Here is a 23,831-nt window from a genome sequence, read left to right as displayed (position 1 = left end):
AACCCACATTAAAACAATTACAGCTCTTCGGTTCCTGGTGGCAAAACTATCACCCTCTCCCACAACCCATATGGCTACCATTCGGTGTGCCGGGGGGACTTCTCCAGCTGACAAACACCAGCAAATCGTATAAAAAGTGATAGCAGTATCTTGCAGGAGGAGCCCATCCAATTTACAGATTTAAATAAGAGCAGAAAATTGTGCTTGTACACTGATTAAAGGGGGGGATGGCAGCAGGTGCAGGGTGGGTGGAATGTCCTTGATGTGGGCAAGGGGGTGACCATGGATGGAAAGCAAAAAGGCAGGAGGGGGGAGAATCTATGTATACTTTTAAATTACCTTCGGCTTGGAAGTGTAACAAGAGGAAAATCAGCACAAAAGCACTCTCAGAAGACCCTGGGAAACCGTGAACAGAAAGTAAAGTGAGTGCTGAAGGGAGGAAAAATAAATGCAGTGCAGAAGAACAAAGAAGACCCAACAGATATGCACAGTGAAAACGAAGGAATAGGATGCACTCCCCAGAAAGAACCAGGGGTCTGGAATTCATATAGCAACATCTCTTTTGCTCTTTCCCTCTTCCACTTATCTTTTGCATCCTAGCAATTGCACCACACAATTCTACAGCATTTTGAATATCCCCCATTTATATTTTTGAACTTATATCACATAACAAAACAGTTTTATGAGATCAAACTCCAACTTTCTTTCCCCATCATTATAAGCACTTTGTATTTTGTCAATGTTTGTCGATTCTTTATGCCAATAAAAGAATAAAAGTATTCTATTCTAATAAAAGTAAAATAAAAGTATTCTATTCTAATCTCAGTTTGCATTTGCACGTTCACTTCTAAGCCCTACACTCACTGGATGCCAGTTTTGGAACCTTAGCTTCTGATTTCTGTTGAGCAGAACTTGGAATGACTTTTGAAATCATTCAATGAGAATAAAACATAATTTTTCATTTAGCATCATATCATGGAGCAAAAACACAGAACTTTGTAACACAACAGAGCAACAATCCTTTAAAGTCTAAACACTTTTCCTCCTTATAGCTTGCTACCCCCAAAGTTCATCTCTTTCTTCTTGTTGGTGGCCCAGGAAGTCTCCAGATGAATACTGGGCACCAGCTTCAAAGATGAGGGTCCCAAATGAACTCCCCAGTAGATAACACAGCTCTGAAACAATAATTCTAAAATTTACAATTTAGAATAAAAGTCTCCCTCCCATAGTTTCCATACATAAATCATAGTTACCTTACGCAAGCTGTTAATAATCTATGATTAAGATTTAAACTCTCCAAGACTGTTTATGCACTAGAGGTTTCATGCTGGGTTGCAGTCTGGAGTTTTAGTCGTGGCAGGTTGCCCAACTTCTTCCTGCACCCACATGGGCGAGCACTTGGCCTGGTGCAACTCATCCGCCCCTCATTTGTGCTCCTGCATGGGAGCTGGGGCAGTGAAGTTCCCAGTGCATAAATGGTCCAACAGGGCAATCTTGCTTCTCTCTCTTTTGTTTTCCACATTCTGCCCCCTCCTTCGTCTACAGCCCCTACTCCTTCCTGGTTCATTCTATTCCTAGCTAGTGGTCACATTAACAGCTTGTGAATATGGATACCTGACTATTTGTTAATGGCTAAATCACTGATGTTTAAGGGCCTGGACAGATACATTCACCTACAGATAAAGTGACTGTAAAAAGCCAAGTCAATATGGTCAGATCTGTGCATTACGTGGCAGTAAATGCACACACTTTATCCAAAAGCTATTAATCTGATTGGCATGATAGCTGCAGAGAAATGCAAGGTGGCACAGGCGACATAACCAGTCAGGAGTACAGCAAAGCGGATCCTTTCCGTATGGAAAGCAGGAAGGATCTATGGCAACCTGGCTTATTATTTTTTCATTAGCTGATTTGTGCAATGTTGAAATGGAAGCAAAGTCCTGTCCAGATGTTTGAGTTCTCTATCTGTTGAACATTCATAATTGGAATGCCTAACTATAGCTCTGTTTTAATGCAGGAGCAAAATGATAGTTATGTTTAACATTTCATCAAGATAATTACAAGCACTTGCGAGCTCTTAAGAAGGTCACGTACATCACATCCAGAGGTCAATGGCAGAGGAACTGTTCAATAGCAACGGGAAAGAAAAGGAACAGAAAAGGATTCTGATCCAGCAAAAGTCATTCTTGAAACCTGGAACAAGCATCATTTTAAAGCTCTTTGTGTTGCTTTACTGCTTACACAACCCAAAATGTACTGAGTACTTTTTCCTTACCATTCAGTGTAAAAATCTGCCTTCCACACTTGGACCTAAGTTCAATTAAATAGACTGAGTCAATGCAATCGACAGGTGGGACATTCAATAACCAATGCACTAGGTTTAGTGTGGTAGAACCAATCAGAAGTCTAAAAGCAGATTTGAAGCAAAACATGAGTATTAACATGACATATTAAATGTTGCAATATTCCATAGAAGAATCCTCATTCCAGCAAGCTGCAGACAGTAGAAGAACAGCTGTTTTTTATATCCTACTTTTTACTACTCAAAGGAGTGCCAAAGTGGCTTACAAACCCCTTTCCCTTCCTCTCCCCACAACAGACACCCTGTGAGGTAGGCGAGGCTGAGAGTCTCTGACAGAATTGCTCTGTGAGAACAGCTCTAACAGGACTGTGACTAGCCTAAGGTCACTCAGCTGGCTGCATGTGAAGGAGCAGGGAATCAAATCCAGATCTCCAGATTAGAGGCCACTGATCTTAATTATTTATTTATTTATTTATTCATATTTTTATACCGCCCTCCCCGAAGGCTCAGAGCGGTTTACATATAACTGAAACTATACATGAAACCACTACACCAAGGTCTAAAACAGATTAAAACCAGGAGAACACATATGACTGGGATTGCAAATTTTCATCAGACTGCAAAAAAGAAATTGAGCATTCATGCAGATGTTGTTGGGATTGGGTAGATGCGGGAAAAAGGAGAGTGATTTAACTTTTCGTTTTGCTAATGGAGACTAGGATCCTGGTGCACTTAAAAGGGGGAAAAGATGGAGTTTTAATGGATGGACCTTGTATACTAGAGAAGTTCCCTATGTGCCGAAATGCACTGTAATTCCAACACTGCTGTCAGGAATCTGTTTAATGCGAAAGAGGCTGCTTTATTTGCCTTTCATTAGGAGACTGCTCCATATGAGGCACAATATACCCAACACAAGAGTTCAGTAGTATGAACAAAATCCTTAAAAAAAAAAAAAGTATGTCCAGAAACTGTTCCAACACAATTCAGAAGCTTTGGAAAGTTTGGTTGATTTGCCACGTAAATATTTATTTTAAAATGACACTTAAGAGAGATGCACAGAGCTCGGAATCATGGCTCTTTGGCAGTGCTGCTGATGATTCAGTTGAATGTGTCTTGTAAACTGCTTTGTTGTAAAACTTGAGTTCTCACAGTCATAAGAGAAGAATCTGAGCAAATCTCACCCTGGGTAGCTTTGGCAACTGCACTTTTCATATATTACTCCTTTTGCATGTTTTTTTTCTGATTGGAAGGTTTCCAGGCTGGATATTCACCCTGAACAATGTCTATTCCCTACTTAAATCCAAGGTGAATGCAGCCCCAAGATCCGGCACGAGAAGGGGCACTGTGAAAATGGTCCACCCACAGAGATCTATGAAGCCTACTGGATTCCAGAACACTTTGGGAGATTTCTAAACATGTGTTCTATTCAAGGAACTTGCAGTTCCTTGAAGCTATTGACAAGGTTGTCCCCGACTGATCTCTTCTGACCTAGGGTGGGCTAAAAATGAGTGGGAGAGGTCTAGGTGGCGAATTTGTACTGAGTCTGACAGATCATACTGTAGAGCCTATTGTAAGACCCATAAAAGCACAGTGACAGTGGCAAAGACGGGTTACTGCTCTACTATTGTAGCATCAGCAAGTTCACTTTCATCCCAATTGTTCCAGGTAGCTCAACATTTGTTGCTACTTAAATCTGAGCCTCTAATGCCCCAGCGATAGACAATTAACTGTGACACTTTTACCTAGATTATTTTGCAGATAAAATATCTGGATGTCAGTGACCATAGGTACACCAGAAGAAAAGCCTAATACAGCTCCTGGACTACTTACAGATCATTATGATCCAGTTTCTACAATGGATGAGGCTAAGATCCTGTGAAGGCCAGTATTTGTAATCTGGTTTTAAAAAATCCCTACAGAAAACATGATTTGGCCAATTATTGCCTGGTTTCTGACCTACCATTTCTGGACAAAGCGTTTGAGAGAGCAATAACATGACATTTTATCTGAGGAAGTGTGTGTGCACACAAAAGCTCATACCCTGAATAAAACTTTGTTGGTCTTACAGGTGCCACTGGACTCTAAATTTCTTCTATTGTAGATAAAGATTACTCATCTCCTTTGTTCCTTAAGCTTCCTGATTTAATACTGGGACAAGTGTCGTGCTATCTGTAAATTACGTTTTCTTTTGTTTATGCCTTAATAACATAAAGATTATGCCTTTTTCACATTACAGATAAACTCACAATCTGAGAATCACTGGTTAGCACGATCCTACTAATTGACTGATAGTGAAGTACTAACTAGCTTTTTATTATAGACCAGTAAATTACATAGAAATGGCTTCTTTAGATCAGTAAGAACCAAGTAGATTTTTTAAAAAGTCAGGCCTGGGCTAGGCTGTGCAGCATTTGGTCAACGAGGAGGTGTTTGTCATGGCAAAATATGCAGTTTTTAAAATGTGGTGACTTTTGCTTCCAGATCTGTGCAACAAAGAGATCATGCCACCTGCAGTCAAAGCAGACATATTACATGCAGCTCTGGTCCCTTGTTAATTTAGACCAGGAGTCAGAGGTCCGGGGACTCCCAGGGGTCCGGGGGAGCTCTGTAGGGGTCCACAGCCTTTCCCCTCATGCCTTAATAGACTTGACCACAAGCTAGGGAACCAGTCCCTTCCATTGCTCCCCTGCCCCGTCCAAGCATGAATGAGTTATCTCGTGGTTTCTATGGCTGGGAGGCGGTGGAGCCTGAACACCTACTCCCACCTTAAACCATCTCCTGTCTATCCCCCCTCCAGTCCTCCTTGAGGGTGCCTGTTAATATAGTTGGTGATGTCATTTCCAGTGACATGGCACTTCTAGGGGCGTGGCAAGGAGGTGTGGCCAGCTGACCACTTCCAGGGCTCTGTAAAACCTGAAAAATTATTTCAAGGGCTCTTTCATGGTCAAAAGGTTGAAAAAATGCTGATTTAGACATTAGCTAAAGCCATGAATACGAATAACTGGTCTGTATGTATCTCATGGCACCTGACAAACTGACAGATTTATTGTAACGTACTTTGTAATTTACCTAAAACATCTCATCCTATGGTTGTTTTTCTAGGCCATTTGTTTCCAGTTTTGTTTTTGTAAAACCATACATCTATGACAACTGAAGATTGGCTTCATGCTTCTGATGAAGTGGGCATCTGTTCCACATAATATATTTCTGGTAAGGGCTTGGAGAAGTGGGTCTCATGGCTCAGCGCTTAACAACTACTCAGGGTGGCTGTCCCACCTCTGAGTGCCTCCTCCTCCAACTAGCTTGCCTGTCTGTCCAGCAGACAGCCAACTGCCTTTCGTCCCTCACCCCAACCACCCTCTCCTCCTTCCACTTGCCTCTGAGGTTGAAGGATGCAGATCTCGGCCACATGAGAGCTGCCCCTGCTGGTGAGTTCCCTAACAGCTGCCTGCAGCCTTTTCAGGTCCTGGGGGGAGGGGGATGCCATCCGCAGAGTTCTTCCACTCCACCCCCTCTAATCTAGCGCCCATTGTATTCCTGAATGCAATGGGCTTGGCCCCTAGTAAATCCATAAAAATTTATGTCACAATAAACTGGCTAGTTAAAAAAAAACAACCCTGCTGACTTCCATCATTTCCTCCCCTCAGGGCTTGGGAGTTGTCCATATAAAGGTCCCAGTAAGGGTGCCTACCATCACCAAAGCGATAAACAAACCCAGGCTAAGACTGAGAAATACATGGATAATTAAGCAGATAGATCAGGAGGAAGGCATCTCTAGCTGGGCACAGGAATGCAACCTTAGGAACATGCCCTTACATGAATTTTGAGTTGGTCCTGAAGCAAAGTTCACTGCAGAAGAAAGCAGAATGGTGTTCCAGTGGTTACACATACTTAGGGATGCACATAATTCTAGAGGAGCAACTTGTTGCTGGAAAAAAAAATTAACTTCATTTATAGTTCACCTTTCTCCCTGAAACTCAAGGTGGTTTACACAGTGAAAAAGAAGAGAAAAAAAAAGGATTGCAAAAATACAGAACACACCAAAAGCACTGTATAGGATAATGAAAGCAGGACTGCAAAATTTGAGAGCCCATTAAAAATTGTAGATTCAAATGAGTAGCCGTGTTGGTCTGAAGTAGCACAATAAAATCAGAGTCCAGTAGCACCTTTAATTAAAAATTGTATAATATAAACAACACACGGTGCAATAAAAACTGCCTAACACGGCACAGACTAAGTGCTCCCCGATTTCACCATAAGCTGCTGAGTCTCTCTGACTCGCGCAAAATTCTGACCGAATACGTTCTGACAGCCAGTTTATAGCGACGCCGGACTCCAATTTAATTTTGGTAAGCAGAACTCTTGTCGGAGCTCTGGAAAGCAACTGGCTGCTGGCCAAGGAATGGGCGATTAAAATAAGCGATTGAGTAGCAAAATACCAACCGCCTCCTAACAAGATGCCCGCTATGTGTGGATCTGAAACCAAAGCCGCTCGCTCTATCTTTAACCTTCTGATAACCTTCTGATGGAACAGCCTTTGAGAAACAAGCGGAGGACAGGGGGTAGCGCTTCGCCAAACAGTTTTTCCTTATTTTGACCCGCTCACCACGCCGTAGCCCTCAGGAAACACAGGCGTCCGTAACGCAAGGCTATCTGGGAGTTGCAGTTTTCCTGCCTATCCCGTGCAGTAGACGCCCGGCTCTACAGCCTGGCCCGCGAACTACTGCTGGCTTCAGGCCGGTGCCCTACTGTTAAGATGGCGGCTCCCTTGGTCCTGGTGTTACTGGTGGCCGTTACCATTCGGGCCGTGCTGTACCGGTCCAGCCTGGCCGGCCTCATCTCCGAGAGGGTGGAGGTGGCGTCCCCTTTAAATGCTTGGAAACGAGGTGAAGACCTGGGTCCTGGTTGCAAAAACGCAGGTCGTGCTCCGGGGGGGGGGGGGCTGCACAGGTGCAGGTTTCTTGGTTGGCCTCTGAAGGAGCCCCCGCTGGTAGTCCCACATGTGGGTCTGTCATCCTACCCCGAGGAACAAGTCCTGGAACTGTCAGTGGGGTTGCTCTTTAGCTCTGCATGCTTATGTCTTAATGATCTCTCTCTCTCTCCTTGATCTGCCTGCCTGCCTGTCTCATTCTCATCTACAGCCTTTTACCTGACAGGATTGCTGTGCCTTTAACAACTACATTATTTGCAAAATTTAAGAGTCCCAACTTTTTCCTCCCCTGGAAATACCCTAATCAGTGCAAAAGCTCTCTTTATGGAAGCTTTGCCAATTTGATGAGTGTGCAGGACAGACAAGCCTTATCAGAAAAAGATACTGGCGACTCTGATTTCTTGCTGCCTGTTTGCTGCCCGCTTGCCGTGTTGGAAGGGACTGTGAATCAGTGGTAGAGTATCTGCTTTAGGCATGTGCACTTAAAATAATCAGGTTGCAGATGATATGAAAGACTTGAGCCCCTAGACAGCCACTGTCAGTCACAGTAGACGACACTGACCTCGCTAGATCAATGTGTGTTTTGAGAAAGGGGGCTGTACAGAAAAAGTGTTGTAAGGAAGAGACACAGGAATTTGAGCCAGTGGACTAACATGTTGGGCTGACAGTTAAAATTAAGGCATTTTGAATTATTTCCATTACTCCCTTATCTGGTAATCAAGCTGCATAAGATATCCAGATGATCAATAAATATAAAGTACTAAGGAAGTATCCCTTATGCAAAATATCCCTTATATGTAATCCAGCCAACCCAGCTTGTCTCCTTATGCTCCCCGCCAGACTCTTCGCTCGGTGGGTACTAATCTGTTAGAGGTCCCTGGCCACAGAGAAGTATGCCTGCCCTTGACCTGGGCCAGTGCCTTTTCACTCTTCCGCCAAGTCTTCAGTTGAGGATGGGTTAAGATCAATGGGCCCTCCTCAGGCTCTGCTATACCATCGGGAGAACCCCTTGATGGATGTCTGTTAGAGGTAGGAGGTTTTTGCCATCTTGGTATGTAGGAGATAGACGGTTTTAGGGGATTGAGGTTTTTATGGGGATTGTTTTATGTGAACTGCCTTCAGTCAGTGGAGGAAGGTGTCCTATAAATCTAGTAGTAGTAATAATAATAATAATAATAATAATAATAATAATAATAATAATAATAATAATAATAGATTGACATCAAGTGACTTTTTGGGAGGTTTGGGGTTGGAAACAAATCCCTTGAAACCCAGTACAAAATACCTTTTGCCTACTTCTGGTCTATGTCTACAGCTGAATGTATCTGGTTGTGCTGATTTTATCATAAATAATCATGGGGCTTGTGATGCTGAGATGATACAAAACTTGTAACTAGGGCACAGATCTACAGTCTATTGATCTTTCAAAGTCAACATGCTGATCACATCTGGCTTTGGTGAAGATATTTTCAAATATCACTGGTGCAATGTATCTGGGCATTCTTATGGAACAAAACTGCATATATGCAGATTGGCACAGATACTCCTATTTTAAAAAAAGACATTAAATCATCCTTCATTTCAGCTCACATTTATTTTTTCTCACTATATTTTGCTAGTTTTGGAGTAGAAGTCGCCTGATAATGCAGGACACAAAATGTTTAGGTTGTGTAAAACCATCTCTCCGTTCGTATATAAAGCAATTTTGACGGCCTACATGGTGAATTTAGATCATGATTTTGTCGCAATCATGTACAGTTAGGAACCTTTGTTTCCTAGGTATGTTTTTGTGCTTTTGTGGTACCATAAAGTGTTGGGAGGGATGCTGTTTTGTACTGTCATTTGAGGCAAGAAAAATGAAATTTGTGCTTCAAAAAAAGTACAAGGATTGCTCATGATTTATGTATAAGACATGAATTTTGGGGGGTTGCATTTAAACTGTTTTATTGCATCCTTGAAATGTGAGATTTGCAGAATACATGGGCAGTTGGAATGCCTTTTGCTTGGGGATGTATGTATAAATCTTCAGGCTTCTTGGGAGCGTATTTGCTAAAATTTTATGCCACTGTGGGTTCATGGGATGCTAGATCCATGATTTTCTAACAGGCAATCAAAGCAGTTATCAATAAGATACAATTGTGTATGTTTTTTCTTTAAAAATTATAAGACCCTATGAAAATCAAACCCTGTGCATTACTATAACTTGTATTAATTTTGGATACCATGTGTGTGTTTTTCAGTGGTAGAGGGGCTAGCCTTGCTTGACTTGGGTGTGTCCCCATATTCTGGAGATGTCTTTCATGAAGTAAGTGTAAAGTGTTTTGGTTTGCAAAAATGCATGTGATGAAGGGCCGTCTTAACAGCATTATGGGCCCCTGGGCAAACCAGTGTGGCCCTACGACAACCACTCAAAGGAATAAAAAGTAAATGGTCAATAATTTGAAACATATTTATTTTATTGGCACTTCGACTAAACTGGTGTTAAAACATTAAAAACATGCTGTATAGCAGCAAATAATCAACATGACAAACATTTGAACAATACACAAGGCTTGAAAAACACAATAATAGTAAGCCACAATGTCCATTTGTAACATAATAACATTGCAGCAAATATTATTTTATAGTTTAGTATAGTCTAGACCAGGGTAGTCAAACTGCGGCCCTCCAGATGTCCATGGACTACAATTCCCAGGAGCCCCCTGCCAGCGTTTGCTGGCAGGGGGCTCCTGGGAATTGTAGTCCATGGACATCTGGAGGGCCGCAGTTTGACTACCCCTGGTCTAGACTACTGCATAGTTGTATTTATTTATGGCAAGTCACTTAATATACACAAATTAGCATGGGGCCCCTATGCTCATGGCCCCCCCGGGCAAGTGCCTATCGAGCTCATGCATTAAGACAGCCCAGATGTGATTTTCTATTTCCCCAATGCCTTTTTATCATAAAATTATAATAATTGTTGGGAAAATCTGTTTGCATGCAAGGACATGTCCAGTTCTGAGCTACTGTGGTGTATTGGTTAAGATTGCAGGTTTAGTGGTGCCATGGAACCCCGTCATATTCTCTCAACCTAACCTGTCTCACAGGGTTCTTATGAGGATAAAATGGAGGAGCAGAGAACAATGTAAGATGTCTCATTATTGTATTGTTGAAAGGTAGGCAGTACAGACCAGTGACTTGATACAGTACAAGGAAACTGCATGTGATGGTACAGTTGGAGTTAGCAGTATAGCTGCCTAGAATGACCCCCGTGCTTTGTACTCATGGGAATTTGCTGGGATACCTAGGGAGCTTTCATTCCTTGAGAGAACAATCAGTGGATGCTTATTTATTTGGATTTTAACCCCACTTTTCAGTGGTTAGTTGGCTTCAAGAGGAGTTCACAGGTGTCAGAACCTAATGCAAATAATGATTAAAGTGCTATGCAAAATGCTTCTTATGGAGAGAATTCTCAGTCAGGATGGACCAAGGCATGATCAAGGGGTGCCTGGCTGCTCTCCCACTCCATGGTCTTAGCAGTGACACTTGGGTTGAGGAAAGGGGACTTCATCTTCAGAATGTGCTGTCAGACCTCTAGGTACACCTGTTGTACTGCAGCTCTTTTAGAGAACTGAGACTATAGTGAGAACTAATCTGGGTGTCAAAATAAACGAGTAGTTCAATGGTACCTTAAAGAGTAGCAGAATTTATTCCAGCATAAAACTTCTTGAATCAGAACCCATGTCAGTTGCATGAACTGTTGGGGAGCGACCCCCCACCCACACTTACCAGGGAGGCTTTGCATCCTGGTGTGACTTCTGTCCCCTGATGGCAGCCTGATGCAGCTTTGGGCCTCCCTCAGCTACCAGAGATGTGAAAAGGACTAGGCAATCCAGTTGACAGGCCCACAAGGAAGCTGCTAGACAAACAGCAGGTCGTCCATTTCAGGCATGGACACATCCAGCTGTCAACTAGAGGCAGGAGGGGATGGATAAAGGGAAGCTTCTCCTGAGGAGCAGTTCTCCTTGTGAGGAGTCAAGGAGCCCTGACTGAGCCAGTGCACACTTGGGGGCCTTTAGCTGAAGATAGTGCAATGCCGCCTGCATAGATGAGATCTTGGAACAGGTGGAGTCTAACTTGGGGCAGTGTTGCTGCACTGCGACAGACCAGCTGGTGGGTGAAGCTGGGGGTAGGGGTGGGGTTGAGGACATGGCTGTCATGGAGATGAACCTGCAGGGAGGGCACAGGTGGGGAAAGTCAGAAAGCTGCCCAAACTGGGTGGATCTGTGGACTCTTTGCAATAACTGCAGTACCTCAGAGGTCCCTGGATGTGAACCGTTATCTGAACACCGCCCGTGGCGCCACGGGCGCCACGGACTAAATAAAAGAGTAAGGCGTTCTGGGGCGGGATGTGTCCGGGATGAGGAAGGGTCCGGATTGGACCCTTCCTCATGACAGACAATCGGAGGGAACAATCGGCAGGCGCGAAGCGCCTGCCGATTGCTCCCTCTGATTCCCAGCCCCAGCAACTGCGAGCCGCGCGCAGCGCGGCTCGCAGTTGCTCCTGGCCTGACGCCCGAGGGAACCCACGCAGGCCGCAGCCCCCGCGCACCACCCCCTCGCCCCCAACTTACAATGGTCTCCGCCGTCCTCGCAGCCGCTCCCGGTTCCAGGAAGAAACAGTCCACCAGCGGCCCTGCCAGCAAGCGGCCCGATGTGCGGGCGCGGCTCGCGGGCGCGGCTCAGGCGCGGCTCGCGGGCGCGGCCCGGGCGCGGCTCGCGGGCGCGGCTCGCGGGTGCGGCTCGCGGGCGCGGCCCGGGCGCGGCTCGCGGGCGCGGCCCGGGCGCGGCTCGCGGGCGCGGCCCGGGCGCGGCCCGTGCCGGTCCCCAGCCTCAGAAAGGTTGGGGACCACTACTTAGGCAGAGAGCCGCCGCCCGACAAGGTCAGTTTCTAGCGCCCGCTGTATTCGGCATACAGCGGGCTTAATTACTAGTACAAGAATAAAATGTGTTTAAGGTGCCACAAGTCTCCTATTTATTTTTACTTCCTGTATAGACTTTTCCCCAGGTAACTTAACTGCCTTGAGAGAATATTGTGAAAGATACATGAGTGAGTGGGTATCGATTTATACGTTGCTCTATACTTTTAGAAAGCAAACAGAAGTGCACTCTTTTTTTGTCATTTCCAGCTTATAGGATTTAAAAAATAAATGTAACGATAAGCTGTTTTCATTAGAAAGCACGTTGCCAAGGTTAATGGTTCTTTTATCTTTATTTGTTTTTCTTAGACACCACTAGTAATATACCTCTTTCATTTCCTGATTGATTATGCTGAACTGGTATTTATGGTAAGTGTTGCTTCTGCTTACATCTGTTTCAGAATTGCATCTTTTCCAGAGTCCAATCCTTGATTTTGTAATCATATAATGGCAGTAATGGGTTTAAAATACACATGGGATGGTACTGGCTAGTAACAGGATTCCTCCCCCCAGTCAGCATCGTTGAGCAGTGGAATAGGTTGCCAAAGGAGGTGGTGAGCAGTGGTGGTTCAGATACTTATCGTGAATGCTTTAGGATGATCCTACATTGAGCAGGGGGGAACTAGATGGCCGGTATGACCCCTTCCAACTCTATGATTCTACGATTTCTATGGTTTTGTGAAGTGTAGTGCAGTAAAGCTTCTTGAACAATGTCTTCAGTTTTGGGAACCACAGTTGAAGAGGGATTTAGACAAACTGGAGCATATCCAGAGGAGGGCAACAAAGATGGTGAGGTGTTTGGAGACCAAGATGTATGAAGAAAGGTTGGGGGAGCTTGGTCTGTTTAGCCTGGAGCGGAGATGACTTAGAGGAAATCCGATCACCATCTCCAAGTATGTAAAAGGCTGTCATGTAGAGGTGGGGGGTTCTCCATCTTTGGAAATTTTTAAACAGAGGCTGATGGAGAGGCTGATTCTGTGAAGACTTAAGGGGGTGGCAGGTTACAATGTATGAGTGAAAGGGTTGTGAGTGTCCTGCACTGTGCAGGGGTGTTGGACCAGATGACCCAGGAGACCCAACTCTGTTATTCTATTCTAAGTACTGTGCAGAATTCTTGTGATTGTGCCTGTTGTACAAAATGGATGCTGTTTGTGTGATTCTCAGGTGGCAAATGGTTTATGTGAACCATTTTCATAATGTATTTGAATGTGCATTTGGCTTGAAAATGGCTTCCTGTATCATCAGGAAACACAAATCTGAATGAGGCTGCAATTTTAAGCATATTTACTAGCAAGAAAGTACCATTGAACTTAGCAAGATTTACTAATTTAGCATACACTGTTGCTGTACACAGGGGAGGGGGAAATGAAATATTTGGACTTAGTATAGAAAGACACCTGGGCACTAGTAAACAATGTTGCTTCAGTGTAATTAAGGGATCTTGTTTTAACAATTGTGCTGTAGTTCTATAGTGACAACAACCCTGCCCCTTTAATCTTTATTTATGCGATGATCTCTTTACAGACATCACATTATGGCATACATTAAATTAGTTGACATCATCGGTTTTAACAGAATTGCTTTCAGCTACCATGGGTTGCTTGCCAGGAAAAACATGGGGAGGATTTTAGCAAAGCGAATGCATGTACCTCAGTTGTTTATAGAGTGCATACAAGAAGACATCTGCACAGTGGATGACCCCTTGATAGTTTATTAAAGCTCAGTTTGCTGTGGTGTGGGACTGTGATCCAAAGCTTCATCAGTGCTGATTGTTGTACTATGTGTATTTAGGCTGGAGTTCAGTGCTGTTAGTTGAAGTAGTATTTAACCATGATGTTGAGAGGATTTATCAATTGATATACCTGGCAAGAATTAGGATATTTTTATATTAAGAGAACCTACCTATAACCCCTTAATAATTGTATTAGCTATGCTTATTATTAATTAACACGAATCAGCTCTGGATCACAGTTTTTCCTGCTCCCTGAGGTAGGGAGTGACTTTTATGGTAAATCAGTTTTCAAGTGTTCTATCTAAAATCTTCTAAGAGCCTGCTTGTTGTAATGGCTGGGAGAGCCAACCTCTAATCTGGAGAGCCATATTTGATGCCCTGCTCCTCCTCTACATGCAGCCTGCTGGGTGACCTTGGGCTCATCAAAGCACTGATAAACCTGTTTTGACCAAGCAGTAATATCAGGGCTCTCTCAGCCTCACCTACCTCATGGGGTATGTGTTGTGGGGAGAGGAAAGGGAAGGTCTTTGTAAGCCATTTTGAGACTCCTGGTAGAGAAAAGCAGCATATAAAATCCAACTCTTCTTCTTTTCCTTCTCCAAATGCCCCAGGTGGCTCTCAATAAAACGTAAAATATAATGACAAAACATTAGTAAAATCCAGAAATACCAGTCACGCAAAAATCGAGCTTTTCCTAAGACCTGAGAGAAACACATGTTCAAGATTAATGCCTATTCTCAAAAGGTTCAGTCTTCTAGGTCTTCTCATAGGAGTCTTATGAAATGTTGATAATTCACGTGTCATGATTTTAATTTTAAAACTAAAAAAAAAAAAATCTGAAAACATTTCTGGTTGAGCATGCTCTGTTTGTTGGCCCAGGGGCTGAATTTAATTTAAAATGTTATTTTTACATTGCATCATGTTTAAAAAAACAAAACAAAAATGCTTTCTATTGTTTTTCTTTAATCAACGTGTTGATGATCCATTCTCTAGATAACAGATATGTTGACTGCTGTAGCCCTCTACTTGGCCATTCAAGACTACAACAAAGTTTTGGTAAGTCAGAAAGCATCCTTTGTGCATGTTGCTGACAGTGCATTTACTGTGCACTGTCTGCTCCTTCCCTGTCTTGATCTCTGACAAACCATTCCTTTCTCTGGTATCTTTAGGTTCTATGGGTGTCAGTTTCACATGTCATGCACAAGTGCTTCCTCTCTGCATTTTAGGGTTCCATCATAAGAAGATCCCTGCTGGATCAAACCAGTAGTCCATCTAGTCTAGCATCCTGGCTAACTTGGTGGCCAACCAGTTCCTCTGGAGGGCCCAAGACCTTCCACTGATGTCACCTCCCAGCTCTAGGAATCAGCGATTAACTGCCTCTGAACATAAAGGTTTCCTTAGTCATCATGGCTAGTTGCCACTGAAAGATCTATCCTCCATCAATTTGTCTAATCCCTCTTTGTCTGTGGCTCTCACTACAACCTCTGGCAGTGAATGCTACAGAGTCTGAGTCAGCTGAAGAAGGGTGTCAATCTGGGACTGCATTGTTAGTCTTTCACAGAATGATTTCACACTACTGGGTTTTTGGGTTGCTGGGGTTATTTTGCACGGTTGAAGGATTTCTTTTGTGCACTTAACTGCAGATAGAATTGAAGAAGTGGTTCCACACAGTGTTTAATATTGTATATCTAATTCTGAACCTGGGCTCTGTGTGGAAAGCAAAACCCAGAGAACAGAGTCACAGAATCACAGAGTTGGAAGGGGCCATACAGGCCATCTAGTCCAACCCCCTGCTCAACGCAGGATCAGCCCTAAGCATCCTAAAGTCAGTTACATCCATCAGACAATCAGGTGTGCAGACCATTTCCTCCCCCTCCCACATTTTGGTTAAAATATCTTACAGAAGCAAGGACTAGCTGCCCTCCCTCACATGAGCCAGGCTGATAGGGGTGGAGGAGAACAGGTGAGGGAGGAGGGGCAGGATCCATGACTACTATCTCCCCCACCTGCCAGCACCATAGTTAACCAGTTGAGCCAGATGGAGTGGGAGTTTCCACCACTCTTTGCTCCCAGTGTGTGAGCAAGAAGGAGGCAGGGGCATGGAAATTGCCACCACCACTTGAGCCAGTTAAGCAGAGGCCATAGTGCTGAAAGTGGACACGCAGGCAGGGCATGGATTTGGAAGCAACCCCCCCCCCCGCACAGTCCTTTCCCCCCTAGCCACATGAGAAAGACAAGTGGTGGTGGTGGTGCTGCAGGTGGGTGGGCTAGACCATGAATGGTTGGCCTAGCAAGTGAGTGGGGGGAGAGAATGGGATTCCCCCTTTCTAGTGAGCCTCGACGATCCCCTGCTTGTCACACTGAATTTCTCATAAACATCTGGCAATGCTCATCCCAATGGCAAGATCATACCCTTATGTTTAGTTGGGTCCCATCATACCCAGCAATTGTCCCTGCAAACATGTTACTTTCCAGTCACATCTAGAAATGGGAAGCTGGGTTGGGGGTGGGAAGTGGAAAAAATGGGGGGGGGGTATCTGTTATTTCCCCCTAATGTCTTTTTTTCAGTTTTGCTGATGGAAAAATAGGAAAATTCGGGGGGACACTGAAAAGATTTCTATGAAATATGTTTTTAGAATGATTGAAAGTCTTATTCAGGCAATCTTGTCCACATAAATATCTGAGGATGTCTTCAGTTTTTCCAGTTGATAAATTAGGAAGTTTTAGAGAGCACTGGGGAAGAAAAAAGAAATATACTGAAATATTTTCTCTTTTTGAATGAGGAAAAACTTTGTTATAAAAGGTATTTTGAAGATTTTCAAAGTATAGCATGAAAAAATATGAGGACTTCCTCGTTTTTCAGCAGAAATATTGGAAATTTGGGTTGAATGTTGAAAAAAAATGAAACATTACTTTAGAATGAGTGAAATACTTCTTAAGGCTAGGTAGCTAGAAGTCTAAAAACTTCTTTCAATTTTTCCAATAAAAAAGGGGAAATTTGGTAGAACATTGAAAAACATACTTTCTTCCACCCCCCCTTTTAATCAATAAAATGAAATACAAGGTTTTATTCAAGATACATAGTATGAACATTTTAATTTTTATTTAAGAAAATCTACTGAATAATAGAATAATACACTTTTTTTCTATTTACTACAGAAGCTGCTTTAAAACAGCACAGTCAAGGAGAATTTAAAAGCATGGGAGGAGATGCTTTCATTACTGCTTTTCTCTGTGACTGCAAATGCTGTCATTAATATTTAATTGCAATCATTATGAAAAGAAAAATGAACAATTACTTTTTGCTGCAAAAGATCAGGGAGTAATGAAAGTCATATGGACACTTGAAGCTGCCTTATAATGAATCTGACACTTAGACCATCAGAGTCAATATTGTCGACGCAGCCGGACAGCAGCTCTTCAGGGCCTCAGGCTGAGTCTTTCACATCACCTCCTACCTGATCCTTTTGACTGGAGATACCGGGGATTTATGCTTGGATGCCAAGCAGATGCTGTGCCAGTGAACCACACCTCATAGCCCCCTCCATTTCAAGAAAAAGATCCACTGAGGAAGGCTGGGCTTCCAGCATAGGAAGTAATTTAAGTGCTAGACAGCCAAAGAAGATTTTAAGGGACTGTAGCTCTGGCAAAACTAAGTAGAGTTTTGTCTAAATGTGGATGGATGGTTTCAAATCAGGTTTGAAAACAGATGGGAAAACAAAACAGAAAACTATGGTATTATCTGTATTTCCTGTCAAAGTAGCATGAATGTATTGTGGCAATTTTATACTAAGGAATAGTGTGGCCTTGGAGTATAGACTATTTGCTTTTTGGTCAGGAGAGAAGGTGAATGGGGGTTGGACTGTATTGTTGATTTAAGTATTTCTGTCCCACTTTTCTCCCTAAAAATACAATATAGACTTCAAAATGGATCAGCATTTCCCCCACCACTATACTGATAGACAAACTGTATGCAGATGCAAAGAGTTTTCTGACGCCAATGTTTTTCTCTCACGTTCAGTTCAAAAAACAGAAACTTCTCATAGAACTGGATAAATATGCTCCAGACGTGACAGAGCTTATTCGAACTCCAATGGAAATGCACTATATCCCTCTTAAAGTAGCCCTGTTGTAAGTATTGTCTGATACGCAGACAGTTTAGTTCTATTTTTCTTGCTCCTTATCCTGTTTTAGACATTTTATGTTTATATCCAAACATGATTTTACAAACAAGTGGTTTAAAATATGAGACAGAATAAAAAGATCAAAGAGTATTGCTATTTTGTTTTTATATACTGAAAAACCTCTCATGGACTCCCACAGTGAAACTGTATGAAAACACTTCCACATCTAAAATCATATTTGTTCAAAAACAAAAGTTAGTAAAGCCCTCTGGCCTCTTGTTTGTTTTGGATTTCTGGATAAGGTTCCATTTTTTTTACCCTTCACATTTTTAAAACTGGAGCTGAATTAACATAAATAGAAATTAGAAATTGAAGGGAGTATTGATGTTTGGAACTTGATATGTGTTAACTGCCCTGAGGCAGCGGGGGGGGGGGGCAGTATATAAATCCCTAAATAAATAAATAATAAACAAACAAATAAATATTCATTTAAAAAAGAAATGGTTATGTTGAACTGAGTGATTTGTCCACCAGATTCAAGCTAACTAAATAAGGTGCTCCTCCACTAAACAAGTTTCAGTATCTCTTCCCTCCAACAAGCAGGAAAAGAATAGAGCTTGAGGAAATACCCTGGATCAAAGAATTGGCCTAACTGCTAGGTACTGATGATTCTGCGCACCTGATCCCCTTGCTTCAACTTCTAGGGGACAATCCAAAGTTATCCTCCCCAAGTGGGGAATTTCCAGATGCTTAAAAGAAATCCCTAGATTGACCATACTGGATCTGGGATATGATTACTGATGCCAAATAAGAGTTTATTAAAATAGTAATAATAAATCCAACCTCTTGCTGGCAGAGAAATTGTCCATCGGTGTGTTGCTGTTCCTTAGATCCTGCTGAATGGAGATTGTGGAATTATTACACTTGTAATAACCCTCAGCTTGGAAAAGAGCCTCTGAGACATATTTTAAAATATATATTCTCCGCTTGACTGTTGCTTCTTTTTCAGCTATCTCTTGAATCCGTATACTGTGATGTCTTGCATTGCAAAGTCTACTTGTGCCATCAACAACGCGGTAATTGCACTCTTCATTTTGGCAACAATAAAAGGTAATGCTCTTGGGAAAACATGCACCTCTCTCTTTTGCTTTTTAATACACATGAAGGATGTGCCACTGGGTAGGATTGTGACTTCCAGGCCAGAGAGGAGTGTGGTGCCCAAACTCTCATCTGTTGCAACCATTTTTCTAGACTTAGTAAGTCTTCCTTGTTCCCCGTTGTTGGAAGGGCCCATTCCAGTTCCACTGGAGTTGAACCACAACAAAGTCTTGTGTTCTGAACAGTGGTCAGCAATACACCATCTGGCTGCATTGGATCACCACAGTTGACATAGTTTGAAGTTTCCTAATCTCAAAGTACTTGATAACAGTTTTGAATATTCTCGGTGAAGACGCAGTTATCCGATCTGCATTAAGACACATACTGTTCTGGTATACACAATGCTTTGGATCCTGAGCAACATAAATGACCCTTGCTCTTGAGGAAGGCAGCTTCCCTGCTTTCCTCATTCCCTCTGCAGACTTCTGGGCCTTTGAGATTGTGCTTCTGGAGGTCAGCTGATTCCCAGGAACAATGAAGAAGAACGACAAATGGAATTATCATTCCATCTAAGGAACTGCTGTGAGGCTGGCAGGAGGACACTTCAGGATCAAAACCTCTGTTCACACATAGACTTAATGATCTGTTTAGAAGTAGGTTAATGATATGTTGTGTATTATATGCCCAGAGGTTAGCTGAACATTTCAGAAACCTACATTTTTCTTATGCCGGAGTAGATGTTTTTCTTTTTAATTATTTTTTATTCTAGACACCTACCAGAAAGAGGGCTTTTTTGTTTTGTTTTGTTTTGCATGTGCTTGCCTGTCCTTGCTGTGTAATTCTTGCATTCTTCTACAATCCATTTCCAAGTCGACATGCATTTGCAACAAGACCCTTTGCCCTCTGTTTGAAGCTAAAATGAACTGATAGGACAGTGAAGCAAATACGTTGAAAATCTTGGGTAGCCTCCCTTTTTTAGTTATTATGGTGCTGCTGCATTCAGATATGTGAGTGACCCATGCTGGGACTGGAAAGGATTAGATGTATGTTGAAAATCATGGGGTGCAGGTGTGCCCAGAAAACTTCTACCCGAATGTGTTCTTAATTTCTGTATGTCAGAAATAATTCTCTGAGATTATAGTGTTGATGTTAACTGAAAGCTCCCATTTTTAAAGTGCTTTTGGCTTTGAAATTCTGGATTAGTCATAGTTGTATTATCCCTTTTTTTCCTCCTGTTTTGCAGGCAGTACCTTCCTGAGTGCTGTATTCCTGGCTTTAGCAACATACCAGTCCCTGTATCCTCTCACTTTGTTTGCACCAGCCCTTCTGTATTTACTGCAGGTAAATATATCCTAGAGGAGTGAGCACTTCTTTTTCATGTGGCTTTTCTATCAGGAGATGGAAAGGCTAACAAACAAGCGCTTGATGGGTACCACGGTGGCAGGGTTGCTAACATTTTGCAAGGCTTGTGGGTGGGGCGGATGGCTGGAATTGGAAAGCAATCTGCAAAAACCACGGAGCATATTCATAGAATCATCATAGAATCATAGAATCATAGAGTTGGAAGGGGCCATACAGGCCATCTAGTCTAACCCCCTGCTCAACGCAGGATCAGCCCTAATATTGTGAGTGCTAGACTTGTGTCTGTGCTGATCTGGCTCAAGAGAGGTGCCCTTTTCCCTGAGATGCCCCTCCTAAAACAATGCTATTTGCAGTGATTCCATCTGGCTTATCCTTCTGTAGCAAAAGACAAATGTGGTCACTGAAAGGATCTGGTTTCTCTTTCTTTCCAAATGTTGAGCAGAATCCTTCGGAGAGCAGGATGCCGATTGGAGTACTTAATTATTCATGTATACACAAAGCCCTGTAAAGAGCAAGCAAATGTGATCTTCCGAGGGCACGAGACACTTTCCCAAGATCTTAGGACTGATAAGTTAGACAAGTTCATGCTTTTGTTAGTCTGCAGGAGGCTGGAGCATCTGATTGCGCCCTATCACCCTAGCTGTACAGAGTTGTATACTGATAGCTCTGGCACACTGTACTCCACTATGCTGAATAGGTCACAGTGCCCAGAGTCCTTTTCTGGATTCTTGTGAGATGTAAAGACAAGTCACAAACACACTACTGGTTAGATCTGTGAATAAAATGCTGGTCCTAGCATATCATATTAAACTGCATTCAGAACGCATTATATTACCTCCCCTACAGGCTTCAGTGTTACCAACTGAAAGTTCCTCCATGGTGGCTAATCCATGTCTGTGGTAAGGATGTGCACACACACAAAAATTGTATCGTTTCAGATTTGGCCGGAAATGATTCAGACCAAATCCGGATTGCATGAATACCCTTCACCTTTTTGGATTCGGACAGATCTATTCATCTGAATCTGAAATTTTGGGGTGTTTTTTTGTGTGTGTGTGCATGTCCTCCCCCCCCCCCCCCACTTCTCGCGCAACAGAAAGCATCTGCTGGCTGAGAAAGGGAGGAGGGGAATACCTGCCAAACAACTGATAATGACAGGTGGGCCACTCCCTTTAAATACCTCCTAAGCTTGGGAAGGGATTTAAAGCGAGTGGGCCTTTCATCAGCTATTAGGCACTCTGGCCACACTGTAAATGCTTGTCCTTCGTAGGCACCTTTGTTTAAATGTATCCCCCCACTTTCTCAGGCAGCCACTGAGAAGGTGGGGGGGAGTGCATGCCAAACAGCTGACAATGTCATTATCACCTGTTCAGTGTTTATCCCCCCCCCCCCTTTGCCTTCTCAGGCATGGGCTGAATTGCAATTTAGCCACTCTGATGCAGATGGTTCGAATGCATGGAATGGTTAGGTCGGCTCAGATGAGCAAAAAAAGTACCCATATCGGCATTGATTAGTGTACTTTTCATCTTATCCAATTCAGACCGCTCATGGCTATAATATGGTAGAGGACATGGTTAGGTTTTTGCAGATGACAAAGAAGCAGCAGTTATCCACAGTCAAGTTTCGCTTTGGTTCCACTGTGTTAAAACCTATAGAAGCAAGGCACCCATGGAGGGCTCTTGATATTTTCCGGGCTGTATCTTTCTGAGTCTTTCCTGCCCTGGAGTGCTGTGAGCTTCCATTTGGATCCATTAACAAAAAGACCTCTGCTACTTTCAATAAGCCTGTTAAAAACTCAGCTACATCATCTTCCTTCAGCTTGTTCCAGTTCTGGCCATCTGATCAAGACAAACTTACTTTCATAGGTTCATGTTGGCAGTATGTTCAGTGCTCCATTGCCCCTACTGGCAACTCCTAAGCTATGCAATTGCTCAAGATGAATCTGCATTTTGCCTGGGTTTTGACCAGGGCCAGGGCTGGCCTTGACCAGGGCCAGGGCTTTTTCAGTCCTGGCCCCTACCTGGTGGAATGAGCTCCCCGAAGAGCTGTGGGCCCTAACGGAGATTTCTGCAGGGCCTGCAAAATTCTACAGGGCCTGCAAAATGGAGCTCTTCCACCAAGTGTTTGGTTGAGGCTGGTTGGAGGCCCCAGGGTATATGATGGGGTCATCTCCCTCTCCTTGTGCCTAGGCCTGGTATTAGACCAGGCCTGGATGGACATTATCCCTTATCCTCTTTCCTTTTGTGGTGCTATGACCCTACCAATGCCTGGGAGGAATTGGCTTTTACTATCGCCATCCTAATTGTTGATTGTTACTTGTTAATTGTTTAAATGCCAACTGTATTGTTGTTTTAGTTGTTGCTATAGGGGTTTGTAAGGGGTATGATTTTATGGGGATTTTATTGTATGTTGGGAATATTTGGAAATTTTATTGAATATTTTATATGGTATGAACTGCCACTAGCCAGCTTGCTGGGAGCAATAAATAAATACTAAAGTCAGTATTGCCTGCTGTGGCTACTGGCCTTTCACATAGAGTTCCCAACTCCAGACTTGGGATTCCTGAAGATGTGAGGGTGGAGCCTGGAAGAGTGGAGATTAGGGAAGTGAGGGGCCTTGGTAGGGTGTAATGCTATGCAGTCTGCCTTCCAAAGCAGCCATTGTTTCCATGAGAGGTGGGATACATTTTCAAATCAATAGTAAATAAATAAGCAAATGTATATATTTGGAGATCAGTTGTATCTCACGTGGCATCGTCCTAAAGCCAAAGCAGAGTGAGAATTTTTCATTCTTCCTTCTCTCTGACATCCTGGCAAAAAAAAAGAAAAGAAAAGATGATGAGCAGCATCAGGCAGCCCAGCCACAGACTTTCCTAAATTGCTGAGGAGTGGATAACCAGTCTGCAAACAGAGTGGGTGAATGAGAAGGTTTTTTTATAGCCTGCTTTTCACTACCTGAAGGAGCCTCAAAGCAGCTTACAGTCGCCTTCCCTTCCTCTCTCCACCACAGACACCCTGTGAGATAGGTGAGGCTGAGAGAGCTCTGAGAGAATGGTAACTAGCCCAAGGTCACCCAGTTGGCTGCATGTGGAGGAGGACTGGGGAATCAAACCCAGCCCACCAGAAGAAGCCACTGCTCTTAACCACTACGCCAAGCTGAATCAAACTGTTCAGGATCGATTTGTTTGTAGCTTTTCTCCCGAAATAATTTTGGAATGCCATTGTTGACTTTAGGTGCTTGTGGTAAGGATGCCTGTGCAAATAGTGAAAACTATTGGTTCAATCTAAATTAAGCTTCTGCTGCTGGAAAGCTGTCGCTTTCT

General features: G+C 43.2%; 1 protein-coding gene across 1 annotated transcript in view; it reads left to right on the top strand.

Annotated features, from left to right (window-relative positions):
• Positions 1 to 6,975: 6,975 nt before the first annotated feature.
• PIGU (phosphatidylinositol glycan anchor biosynthesis class U) overlaps positions 6,976 to 23,831 on the top strand; it is a 38,056-nt gene continuing 21,200 nt past the window's right edge. Inside the window, exons 1-7 of the mRNA XM_077335314.1 lie at positions 6,976 to 7,188; positions 9,473 to 9,537; positions 12,503 to 12,562; positions 14,919 to 14,981; positions 17,947 to 18,056; positions 19,059 to 19,159; positions 20,391 to 20,488. Coding sequence (XP_077191429.1) covers positions 7,059 to 7,188; positions 9,473 to 9,537; positions 12,503 to 12,562; positions 14,919 to 14,981; positions 17,947 to 18,056; positions 19,059 to 19,159; positions 20,391 to 20,488 — 627 coding nt within the window. The 5' untranslated portion in view covers positions 6,976 to 7,058. The remainder of the gene's footprint in view (positions 7,189 to 9,472; positions 9,538 to 12,502; positions 12,563 to 14,918; positions 14,982 to 17,946; positions 18,057 to 19,058; positions 19,160 to 20,390; positions 20,489 to 23,831) is intronic.

This window comes from Paroedura picta, chromosome 4 (genome assembly GCF_049243985.1).
Source record: "Paroedura picta isolate Pp20150507F chromosome 4, Ppicta_v3.0, whole genome shotgun sequence".
Classification (NCBI taxonomy): domain Eukaryota; kingdom Metazoa; phylum Chordata; class Lepidosauria; order Squamata; family Gekkonidae; genus Paroedura; species Paroedura picta.
The sequence above is the reverse complement of the archived record's forward strand: the minus strand, read 5'-3'. Positions and strand labels throughout refer to the sequence as shown.